General features: G+C 42.0%; 2 protein-coding genes across 2 annotated transcripts; one reads left to right on the top strand and one right to left on the bottom strand.

Annotated features, from left to right (window-relative positions):
- Nucleotides 1-2,956: 2,956 nt before the first annotated feature.
- vcpkmt (valosin containing protein lysine (K) methyltransferase) lies at nt 2,957-5,187 on the bottom strand. Its single transcript, XM_079370079.1, has 5 exons — nt 4,891-5,187; nt 4,387-4,500; nt 3,781-3,853; nt 3,572-3,691; nt 2,957-3,482 (listed from the first exon to the last, which is right to left on the bottom strand). Exons 1-5 carry the CDS (start codon nt 5,145-5,147, stop codon nt 3,378-3,380), a joined length of 669 nt encoding a protein of 222 aa, XP_079226205.1. The 5' UTR covers nt 5,148-5,187; the 3' UTR covers nt 2,957-3,377.
- Nucleotides 5,188-5,445: 258 nt separating this feature from the next.
- Nucleotides 5,446-12,020, top strand: msh4 (mutS homolog 4). The gene is made up of 20 exons (XM_079370376.1): nt 5,446-5,837; nt 5,930-6,085; nt 6,169-6,332; nt 6,437-6,547; nt 6,745-6,860; nt 6,945-7,118; nt 7,214-7,386; nt 7,496-7,563; nt 7,690-7,764; nt 7,920-7,984; nt 8,071-8,240; nt 8,351-8,487; nt 8,977-9,080; nt 9,368-9,492; nt 10,084-10,284; nt 10,365-10,483; nt 10,590-10,718; nt 10,889-11,063; nt 11,234-11,322; nt 11,564-12,020. The coding sequence occupies exons 1-20, from the start codon at nt 5,627-5,629 to the stop codon at nt 11,759-11,761; spliced, it is 2,760 nt and encodes a 919-aa protein (XP_079226502.1). The 5' UTR covers nt 5,446-5,626; the 3' UTR covers nt 11,762-12,020.
- Nucleotides 12,021-12,134: the final 114 nt, after the last annotated feature.

Here is a 12,134-nt window from a genome sequence, read left to right as displayed (position 1 = left end):
AGGAATGTAAGAAGGGGGCAAGTGTGCACAATATTCTCACAGTGCTGGATTTGTGTCCCCTCTGAACCGCAGCACAGCTGTCTTAACAGCACCCCCTTCTCCCTGTTCCCCTGTAGGGTGAGGGGGCGGAGTCAGCATTGTGTTTCTATAAGCTAGTTGTCCTATGAGGCTTTGCTCCACCAGAACGGTGCCAAAAAATTCTGAGAGTTTCTGCATCTTGTTTTTTTTTGGGGGGGAGTGTAACAGTTTTTCTGCACATTTTGTCACGAACAAGAGGGACAAGGGCTCTGTGTAGGGGGGTGTTGGTTTGGGGGTGGGGGGGGGGGGGGGCACTTTTACAGGATCAGAGATGTCACACATCCAAGCAGCCTTCATTCTTCTTCTATTTTTAATCAGCCCAGTTTGATGTCTATTCTTGAGCCACTCCCTGATAGTGAGTGAGAAAATGAGTCTTCCTTTCTGGAACAGTCTCTTTTGGCTCCAGGCAGCGTGATGATGGTGACACAAAGGAGCTTCTGTGTCACTTGGCCGTGATGCAGCAGAGTGCAGCGCACCACCACATGGGCTGCATGGAGTCAAACTCTCCTACACCCATCTGGTTTTGGAGGGGGGGCACGCTGCACTGCCCCCTATTTGTTTTCTTGTTTGGGGAAAGAAGCAGGAAGAATGAAAGTGAGCGACAGGCTCAAATCTCAATTCTAATCACACATAAAAACACAAAACAACTAATTTCATAATATTAAAGATAATGACTGTTAAATCATAGCACTCTTGCATATTCAGCTTTATATGAAAACTGTGAGAACATTTTTAATGCAGATTTTCCACACAGGTAAGAGCTAGTTCTGCTGATAGCACCATCTGTAGGCAGAATAATGCCCTCATTCTGTCTTGGTGCATGCAGCGTGTGCGGCACATGTTCAGTAATGAATGTTTACAGTCACCAGAATCCCCTGTAATGTAAACATGATATAAGATTAGAGACACCACTGCTTCACAGTGGGCTGTCCTCATTTACTGTGAGGCTCCCTGTAGTGCTGGTCTAATTAGCCTACCACCAGAAGACTGTAGCATAACTCTCGTGCAAGAATAAAGGAACACCGGAGACTGTAAATTAAATTGTAAATGATCCGACGAAAAGACCTGTAGATGAGAAATAACGAGAGGTCCCCTCTTGTTCCTTAATCCTCCAAATACCCCCTCTGGGTCCTGTCCTCGTCACATACCGGGGCGCTGGTTTGAGTCTAGCTGTGAGTCCAATTACTTGGCAGAACATAACCTGTGCAGAGCCAGTGAAGACCTCAATAAGAGGATGATTCTGATGTACTAGTCCAGCTGCTCCCGGGGTGGGGACAGAGGAGAGTTTAAATGATCTGCTCGCAGAAAAGGCAACTCATCTTAATCTATTTCTCTTGTGATTGGCCAAGTAAGCAAACCAGACCTTAAAGGATTCAAGGGTCAGATTGAGTCATTTTAAAGCTCATGTTGGGGTGTTGAAATGATTATGGTGCTCGATGCAAATGCAGAATTTTCTGATGATACATCTTATCATTCACTTTGAATCTTTGCTGTAAATAAAGGAAATGTAAAAAAAAAAAAAAAAAAGGCTGTCACCTTATCTGACACCTATCCAGTGGCAGCTGTTAAAGGCAACAATAACCATCTCGAAATAATTTACCTAGTTTCTGATTCGTTTTATTTTAAAGCTCATGTCAATGCATCAATCAGCTAAAATCTCCTCACAGAAGCTTTAACCACAATGACTTATTTGTTTCATCGTTTCAAAAGCTGAAGTATCAGCTGAATGTGATGTTATCGAGAAACATGCCTCTATTTAAGAATAAATCCAACCCTTAAAAACAAGAATATTCATGGGCGGGTGGGGCACAGTGCCATGACAGATGTTCCTACCGCACAGAATCAGCAGATTTCAGGGGAGTGGGTTAGCTCCTGGATCCCCACAGAGAAATGTCAGGATGAGAATGAGCATCTTAATAATGCAGGATCTAATTCAGTTCGTTTGGTATTGTTCTCTAAAGTGATTCATGTGATGAGAGTTTTAGTTTTAACACCACCCTGTAAACGTCAGTATTTACATTTTTATTGCTTCTGATTGTATCAGGCCACCCTGCTCATTAGATTACAGATCCACTGTGTCAACACAGAGCAGCATGAAATGAGCACCCTGCATGCCTGTGGGAGTACTTCATGGTTTATGTAAAAAAAAAAAAAAAGAGCTGTAATCTTTCAGCTAATCTTGATGTTTGGGTGGAATTTCTCTTTCACACAGGGCAATATCTTATAACAGAGTTGGAATACACTACATTGGATTCTGGTTTTAAAATTAGTTAAGCTTTTTAAAAATAAACATTTGGATTTAGAATTTTAAAGATTTATTTTCTCTGCCTTCATCATGTCTGTAATGCAGCTGCACGGTCCTCACAATTTATGACCGTTTATATTGATGAGATAAAAAACTTGACCCTCAGATAACTTATCTAAAGGTAAACAAACATTTACTCAGTGTTGTACTAAAATATATACATCAATACAGTACATGATGTAACTGCTACCCTCTAGTGCTCAAAATCTGTATTGACTTATAATAATTTACAAACCTCTATGACATCTTGCGGGGTAAGTCCCAGGTGATAGGTGTTAACAAAGTACATTTGACCACTCTTTTCATTACACTCTTAATCTCTGCATGGTTAAAGCAACTCAAAGCAGCAAAGAGGGGAGCACTGATCAAGAATTCAAAGTTGGTCCATGATGTTTGTATTTTCTTACAGTTTATACTTAGCTGTGAACACTGGAGGCTAACTGTTAGTTATACAGAAGCTGAAGGGTTCATTTGCAAAACAAATATTTTATCTTAACATTCAAATACACAGGACTGTTTTATTCTTGTCTTGTTTGTGACCCACCCAGTTAAAACATCTGATTTTACTTAAGATAAGTGAGTACATTTTATTTATATAGCACCTTTCACAGACAAAGGCCACAAAGTGCTTCACAAACATAGTAGTAGATAAAAACAGTCCGTCATGTCTGTGCTTCCACAGGTCTGCCATCTACCTTTAAACACCAGAAAACAAATGGAGAGACATTTACCTGGTTTAAAGTTTCAGGAATATCTCTACAGTTTATAAAAATATTTTCAAATAGTATCTGTATATATTTTCTTAAAACACATTTTTATAACAATCACGCACCAGGACAGTGTTTAAGTATATTAATCAGAAATGTATATATTTTGGAAAGATCGTTTACATAAACAGAAATAAGATAAAATAGTCCACAGACTTTAAATGCTATACTGTTCATGTAGTTTGAAGGTGGAGCACTAATGTAAGCACACATTTCACCATACAAACTCAGACATTTCTTCTGATGTGCAGGATGTGGATGTCTGGACTGCTGAACTCGGGGTCTTGCATGTCTGCAGCGATCTCCTCGCAAGTGAAGTTTTGTTGCAGCAGCTGAAATACAGCGAAAAAGACATTACTGACTTGGCTGTGTTTTTTTTATCTCCAGTATTTACAACAAATAAACAGAGATTGGTTGTCACCTCAAAAAACTGCCTTTCCACCTTCGGGTTGATGCCCTCTGTGCGTTGCTCATAGCAGCAGATAATGCAGGTCTCCAGTCCAGAGAGCAGCTTCAAGCTCTCCACCAGAGGAACAATGGACTGTGTGAGGAGAACAAATACTGAGTCAATAAAAGAAACTGTGTGTCACATTTTGTGTTTGTGTTGCAATGATAACTATATTGAATTACCTTCTCATAATAGATGCAGTCTGCCATAAGGATATAATGTGGGGGAGGCAAGAAATCAGACACATCTTCACCCCTTTAGGACGGAATACATTCAACAGTTAGCATTTCAACATTTGGTGACCATTTATTGATACAATACTTTCTCAAATTCCAACACGTAAATAAAAGTAGAATGGATAAATTACTGTAAATAGTATGAAACTAAATGGATCAACATGGCATTGTGCACTGACATAGCGGCTCACAGCTACATGACCCCATTTCAATATTAATATTTTCTATATTGTATAGGACCACATGCAGTATTCATGGTGTGTGCAACATACAGAATGTGTGGAAATGTGCAATATTGTGTTATTCTGTAACTTCAGTGTACTCTATCTACATTGTGAAAGTAAGCGAACCATTTCTGATGTGCTGTACATGTGAACACTGCAACGACCATACAGGTCTATATAACTATTTACATTCAATAATAGCACACATCAGATGACAATGAAGATGAAGTACACAAATGATTCCTGATCCTTTTCAACGTGAATGATTTCATTAAAGATCTCAGCATGGGTTTAAAACAAAATAATGAAATAAAGAACAAATACAAACCATTTCAGTACCTTGGCAGTAATGGATCCACTATCGATAAGTGCCAGGTTTTCCTGAATGTTCAGCCTCAGCAGAGTCTGCAAATCCTCCAGGTCTGTCACAGTAACCTGAGCCCTGTTGGTTTTTACACACAGCCATGAAAACTTAAAGTCAACTTTTTGTTTATGTATGTCAACAATCTTCAGTGATTCCCTTATCATACAGAGAAATGCTGCTGAACAACAGGGATACATGCACATGAAAACAAACACAATGAACAAGTTACATAAAGAATAAATGCCATGATCACAAGACTTAAAAACAAGAGTAAAACTGATAATAAGTTTTGCATGCTTGCATGATCAATAACACTTCAAGGCTTTTGCAAACTCTGACAGAGCCAATGAATCAGCATGAGCAGCAACAGTAAGATAGCTAACTACCGGTACTTGTAAACCTGCAACACGTTGGTGAGAATAACTACAACATGGACACATAAACTAAGCAGCTCTCTCTCCGTCTCACCCCAGTGCTGCTGCCATCAGACCCACAGCTCCCGTCCCCGCTCCGAGCTCCAGCACCCTCCTGTCAGCCCACACGTTCACTCTGCACGACGGCTCGTAAAACTGTTTCGTCTCCAAGTATTTTGCAAGCACGATGGCTGCATCCCAAACAACACAGCCAACGTCTCCCAAGTAACACTGCTTCACCTTCAGGGTAAGACCGTCGTTTTTTTCAATTTCCCTCACAAAATAGTCACGCTCATCTGCGTCGGCCGCCATGTTGGCCGCCGCAGGAACAAGAATTAGACTTCCGGTCACATTTTCCAACATAAAAGGGAGATGACGATAAATTAATTGTATTTACAGTCTATGGTCTTAATTATTTGTGTTTAAAATGTTCTGTAAAACTGCTGTATGTTTTCAGTACAGTAGGCCTACATTTTATTTTGTATAAGGTATTTTTTACAAATTTTTACAAATCACAACATTTTGATATTAAAATATTTTGATATTAAAACTATTACCACGGTATTAATAAGTCAACATTAAATGGCAAACCACGTTTTTTCTCAGCACATGCGCACTGACATGATCGCGCGCATTGTACACGCGGCGGCGGGTTTTTTTGGTAGCTAATTGTTAGATCGATGTTTGACCATCATCCATTGGTTTGACTGGCACTTTCGCTGACTTTTACGGATTTAACGAGAGACTTTTGATACATGTGTCTAATAATCTTCTATTTGGAGGTTTTCTAAATGTTTCACAGCAGCACAGAGGAGGTGACACCCGGAAAAGTCACCCCAGAATATGAGCAAGTGTGCGGTGTGTCCTCGATGGACCGAAGCGGATTCAATGAAACTACCTCTAATGGACCCGCATCGGCTTCATCCGGTTCATCCCACCAAGGTTTAGATGAAGGCAGTACGAGTTCCAGCCATGGTCCATTACTGCCCCGAAGAACCTCAGGTGAAACTGGATATAGATCAAATAGTTAAGCTAACATGATGTTAAGACATAATTGATTCCCTCTTGTTTCCTTGTATCTTACATGGACACAGGTCCGTTCCCTCACAGCTCCACGTTAGGCTGGACACATTCATCCATCCTGGCATCTACTTCAGATGGCACAAACATTTGCAGCCATGGAGAAACACCAAGACTGAGGCGTACCCAGGGGTCACACCCTGCACGGACACCACTGACTGATCATACTGGTACTGCAGCCCAGTCAAATGTTTGAAGTGGGTGTCAACATAACTCAAAGCTGTCTCTGATTCTGATTAGTCTATTTTTACAGCAACAACATGCTCCTCTTCTACCACAACCTCTGGTGCCTCTGTGATAGTGGCTGTGGTTGAAGGCCGCGGTTTGGCCAGAGGAGAGATTGGCATGGCCAGTCTCAACTTGAAATGTCCAGAGCTTGTACTCTCTCAGTTTGCAGACACTGGAACGTATGCGAAGGTAACTTGTGCGTCACTTATAGATAAACACTAAACATGTGCCTGTTTAGCACCTCTGAGCTTTCCAAAATAGAGGATGCGTTGACACATTTTCCTCTCCCGAAGGTTATTACCAAGATTCACATCTCAGTGCCGCTGGAAATACTGATGCCAGACACAGCCAGTGAGAAGGGGAAAGGGACCAAGCTGTTCAACCTCATCACAGAGAACTTCCCGGTACCAATGTAGAAGATAGCAAACAATCATTTGAAACAAAAGCTTACTGTACTTATGAAGCTGGAAGGAGCTCATTCACTCCCTTTATTTAAATATGCACTTCTTTGAACTGTGTGTGGACTTTCTGCGTTGTTGTTTGTTAGTTTGAGGTTTTATCAGCATTTGATTTTTAAAAAAATGTTTTGTTTGTTTCTCAGGGAGTAGCCTTCACTGCTATCCAGAGAAAGTATTTCAATGAGAGAAAAGGACTGGAGTACATTCAGCAGCTGTGCGCCCCAGAATTTGGCACCGTCCTCATGGAAGTGCAAGCCAAGTATGCCGCTAAGTTCAACTATGCATTCACAGATAAACCACAAGTCTCTATGTTTTATGTAACCACATGTCTTAATTTGTTCAGGTATTATTGCCTCGCAGCTGCTGCTGCTTTGCTGAAATATTTAGAGTTCATTCAGAACTCAGTCTATGCGGCCAAGTCCCTCAAAGTGAGCTTTAAAGGAAGTGAACAGACAGCAATGATTGACTCAGCTTCTGCCTCGAACTTAGAGTTGGTAGTCAACAATAGAGACCACAAGTAAGAGCACAAGACAAGGCTGTTATTATGGTGTCATGTGTGGTGCTCGCGCAGTCACATTGGGTTTTTGTTTGTCTCTACTTATCCATCTGTAGGAGTGAACATAGTCTTTTAGGGGTACTTAATCACACCAAAACATCGGGTGGTGCCAGAAGGTTGCGCTCAAATATTTTGGAGCCTCTGCTTGACGTGGATACGATCAACATCCGCTTTGACACCATACAGGAGCTGCTGCAGGACGAGGAGCTCTTCTTTGGCCTGAGAAACGGTAAGAATCAAGATTAGAGCAGTTGAACGTCAAAATAATGTGCATGATAAAGACGAGCATGAAGCAGGATTCAAAAGGTGAAAAGATCCTGTTCTCGTGCACTCCTTAGCCATCGGTCATTTCCTTGACATCGACCAGCTGCTCTCCGTTCTCGTCCAAATCCCAAAGCAGGAAACAGTACGTACATTATTATTATTATTTTTTTGTATGACATGATTTAATCGTAGAGGAATAAACGCGTGCATATGTTAAAATGCTCAACTGACCATAATTGGCTGATGTGATGTTGCTTTTCTTCTACAGGTTCAGGTTGCTGAAGCGAAAATTACGCACGTTATCCAGCTGAAGCACACACTGGATCTGGTGCCGAGGTTAAGGGTCTGTGTCTGTTTTGAATGTCTGAAATGAAATCACAATCAGCCTTAACTCATATATATAGAAATGACAAAAGATTACCTTTCACGAAATGCACTGGACTATTTATGCGACTTCTTAACACTCACTTTAAAAAAAACTAAAAACTTTATGGACAGATGGTGTTGAAGGATTGCAACACAGCTTTGCTTAGAGCGTACAGCACTTCTCTGGAGGACAACAGGTAATAAGTCCTCTACAGGTAATATGTGTGAAAGGTCAATGAAGCGTCTACAGACCTGCTCTGCTGTATTTGTGTCCATCTCTCAGGTTTGACATGATCCTGGAGCAGATTAAGACAGTGGTAAATGATGACACCACCTACCTGAAGGGGAGCCTGAACATGCGTACTCAGAAGTGTTACGCTGTCCGCCCCAACATCAACGAGTTCCTTGACATTGCGAGGAGAGCTTACACTGAGATCGTGGATGACATTGCAGGTGTTTATTCCAGCTGGGGTTTTTTGCAAAAAGAAAAAAAGAAGAAGCTTTTTTTCAGCCTTTCTTCTGCAAAACAAATTGATGGACATTGTGTTGATGGTGTCGCACAGGGCTAGTGAACCAGATGGGGGAGAAATATGGTTGGCCAATGCGTACCAGCTTCAGCACAGCTCGAGGTTTCTTCATCCAGATGAAGTTTGACGGAGCAGTGCTGCCAGACGGGAAACTTCCTGCAGAATTTATCAAGGTAAAGTCCGTTCAAGAGAAAGCTAACAGACTGTGGCCTTTTTTTATCGTGCCATACGGCAACAGTGCTGTAAACGAAGCGTCTCCGTCATCACGCCTTCAGACGTTCATGTGGATTCTGCAGCAGCGTAGTGTCAGCGTCCCCGTCTGTGAATTCACGTTGCGTCACAGGGTAGCGTGTTGCGGAAGCACAAGAGAGCACGGCACTGGCTCTTCCGATCCTGTCTCACCTCTGTAATGCATTTGTTACGACCTCTGAAGGCACCACAGAGGGGGGGGGGATCACTTCCCATCACAACCTTTTCAGCGACGCTCATATTGAAGACAGAGCGTTACAGGAACTGCATATATCACATGTGTGTGTTACATAAGTCTGAGAACAGAATAAAAAGATAACTTCCTGTCAGAATGAGAAAGGCTAAGGCACACACATGCTGACAATAAAGTTTGAAACATGTATGAACAAAGATGTAAACATGTATTACAACAGGTAACCAAGCACAAGAACAACTATGGCTTCACTACTGCCGACCTGATGAAGATGAATGACCGCTGTGATGAGGCCTTGAGGGAGATCTTCCACATGTCTTACGTGTGAGGAGGCTGTGATCCTTTGACTTGTAAACATGCACGGTGATGTATTGTAGGCCCTTGTTTATACTGTCCAAAACATTGAAAAGAGGACTATCCTGGACTGAAGACTTGCTAGAAAAATGATGAGTTTTAATAGGATTTTTTGTTTGTTGGTCAAATTATTCATCTGTGAAATGGTTTCTTGAGATTTGTTGTATCACGTTTTGTCCACTAGAGGGTGCTGTTTGATCGTTTTAATTCCCTGTATTTTGCCCCTGCAGCAGCCAACCTAACCTGTCTCTATACAGGGTGATATGTCAACTGCTGAGCACTATCCACCAGCACATCCACTGCCTATACAAGCTCTCTGATGCTGTTTCCATGCTGGACATGTTGCTATCACTGGCCAATGCATGTACTATATCAGACTACGGTAAGAATGAATGAGCTGCTGTTTCCAAGCTCAACTCAGTCAAACTGTCACATCAACCTCCAAGTGTATGCACATTAGGCAGCACCCAGACAGTGTCACGATGATGACAGTCAGACAGCGACGCAACTCATCTGGCTGTAGTTCTTTTTCGTGTGTGTCGTTAGTGCTCACCATCCACGTGGATGCCCCTCAGCTGTCTCAAAGTGTAGCTCCATTTACATGTGCTGAGTGCCTGCCCTCATCCATCCCCGCCAGCTTGTACTCAGATTACCCTTGTTACATAAGTGTGCACTGGTGCGCTGTATTTACTGAGACAAATCTTCCCAGCAGAGGAGCTTGCTGGCTGTGAACCACTGCTGCACACGCCTCTCTCAGAAATCTGTTTTGGCACACCTTTCCAGTAACTAACCAGCTATTAATCATGTAAGAAACCTCTCTTGTGGATGAATGATATGCTCTTTTATATGAACTGAAGAGAGCGGTGGTTGTTGGTAAAAGCATACAACACCGGAAAAAAAAAACAAAGCACCAAAAAAGAACAAAAAAACCCCACAATATTTTTTATTGTGTTCCTGCTGCTGTGTCTGCCAGTGCGTCCAGAGTTCACAGACACTCTGGCCATCAAGCAGGGACGTCACCCCATTCTGGAGCGAATGCCCGGACAGCAGCCTGTGGCGAACAACAGCTACGTCTCAGAGGGCAGCAACTTTGTCATCATCACCGGACCTAACATGAGCGGCAAATCCACCTACCTCAAACAGGTGGCGCTGTGCCAGATCATGGCTCAGATAGGTCAGGAGCAAACCTTTCAGCCTCACACCTGCCTACACCTTCATTTGAGCTTCTGTTTGACTCTTACAATATGATTCCAGGCTCCTTTGTCCCTGCTGAGTATGCCTCTTTTCGTGTCGCTGATCAGATTTTCACCAGAATTGGTGTGGATGATGATTTTGAAACGAACTGTTCCACCTTCATGTTAGAAATGAAGGAGGTATGTTTCTTCCTTTTTTTTTTTTTTTAAATAGGACTTGCTCATATTTATTACATTTAAAGGATGTAAGAAGTAATTTAGTTGTCTGCCTATTCTCTTCCGAAAGATCTCCTACATTGTTCACAACGTAAGTGACCGGTCCCTGATCATCATCGATGAGTTGGGGCGTGGTACCAGTGCAGAGGAGGGAATAGGAATTTGTCACTCAGTCTGTGAGTTCCTCCTTAGCCTCAAGGTAAAGTACACACATTCACAGTCCTGCCGTAATTACAACCTGAAGGATCAGATTCCTATTGTTAATATTAATATTCAACTTTTCATTGTCTGCCTTGGTGCAGTGAAACGTACAGGAAGGGCATGTCATTTCCATCGTTGTTGTGTGCTTGTTTTTCCTTGTGTTTGCAGGCGTTCACCATGTTCGCGACACATTTTCTTGAGCTGTGCCAGCTCGAGTCCCTCTATCCCAATGTGGAGAACCAGCACATGGAGGTTCAGCACACTCGCAGTGCTGACAGTGGTGCAGAGAGTGTGGTGTACACTTTCTTGCTGAATCGAGGATGCTCGGAAGAAAGACACTATGGTGCAGCATCTGTGAACTCTATTTATGATGCTGTTGGAATTAGGCTTGGTTGCAATGACTACAGAGCTTGTTCTCTCTCTCTCTCTCTCTCTCTCTCTCTCTCTCTCTCTCTCTCTCTCTCTCTCTCTCTCTCTCTGTCTCTCTCTCTCTCTCTCTCTCTCTCTCTATAGGCCTGAGAGCAGCAGAAATGACTGTGCTTCCTTCAGACATAATTCAAGAGGCGAAAACAATTGCCTCCAAAGTCAGCGAGCAGCTTTTGGTATGATTTATTAATATCCAATTCATATTTTTTATTTCCTGTATTTGTAGGCTGTGGGCTATCCTAAAGGAATTTTAATACATGTATGCAACAGTTGAAACAAATATTAAATTAAAACAAATGTAAGAGTCTGAGGGAGTCAGATGATTAATCCTAACGTATATGTTTGTGGGGGGTCATATATAAATATAGTGAATGTGGATATAAAGAAACAAAACAATTGGTGTGTTTCGACCTCTAGGCCAAACAACGGAGTGATCCAGAAACACAGAAGCAGAGAGCTGTGTACCGCCTGGCCACCCGCCTCCTGCTGACTGCCAGGAACTCTAGACTGGACCAAGACAGCTTGCGTATGTATCTGAAGGGCCTGAAGAAGCAGTTTGAGGCAGAGCTGCAGGCTGCAGGGCAGACAGCTTCAATGGACACTGAGGAGGAATGACTGACTCAGCTGTACAGTGGGGAGGGGCTGTAATACTCCTGAAGACATGAAGATCTGTCTTTTGGTCATTACTTGTTTCTGTTATTGTACTATTTTTTTTTAATGATTATTAATACTTTATTTGATTTAATGTTCATGTGTTTCTTTCCATAAAGTCTATTAAACATGATACTTTAATGTGGTCATTATACACTTAAAATGTCATGTGAGATGGTTTGCAAAATGTTTCAAAATAAAACGGTTCAAATACGATAAAAAATACCAAACAGAAGCACAGTGACGTTTCTAAATACCACAGATAAAGTAGAAGTGATAGTAAAGTACTTTTTGTACTCGTGTGTCTCATGGACTTGGGGGAAGTGCAATGACCACT

Source organism: Symphodus melops (assembly GCF_947650265.1).
Source record: "Symphodus melops genome assembly, chromosome: 19".
NCBI classification, from domain to species: domain Eukaryota; kingdom Metazoa; phylum Chordata; class Actinopteri; order Labriformes; family Labridae; genus Symphodus; species Symphodus melops.
Note: the sequence above shows the minus strand (reverse complement) of the source record. Positions and strands in the feature narration are given on the sequence as shown.

Bases quoted from the DNA above. Each gene is read 5' to 3' on its own strand.
- vcpkmt (XM_079370079.1), bottom strand. From the start codon at position 5,147: ATGGCGGCCGACGCAGATGAGCGTGACTATTTTGTGAGGGAAATTGAA. The intron at 3,854-4,386 runs GTTTGTATTTGT...TCCGTCCTAAAG, and splicing joins ACTGCCAAGGTACTGAAATG to GGGTGAAGATGTGTCTGATT. The intron at 3,483-3,571 runs GTGACAACCAAT...GCTGTATTTCAG, and splicing joins TGGAAAGGCAGTTTTTTGAG to CTGCTGCAACAAAACTTCAC.
- msh4 (XM_079370376.1), top strand. From the start codon at position 5,627: ATGTTTCACAGCAGCACAGAGGAGGTGACACCCGGAAAAGTCACCCCA. The intron at 8,241-8,350 runs GTGTTTATTCCA...GGTGTCGCACAG, and splicing joins GATCGTGGATGACATTGCAG to GGCTAGTGAACCAGATGGGG. The intron at 9,493-10,083 runs GTAAGAATGAAT...TGTGTCTGCCAG, and splicing joins ATGTACTATATCAGACTACG to TGCGTCCAGAGTTCACAGAC.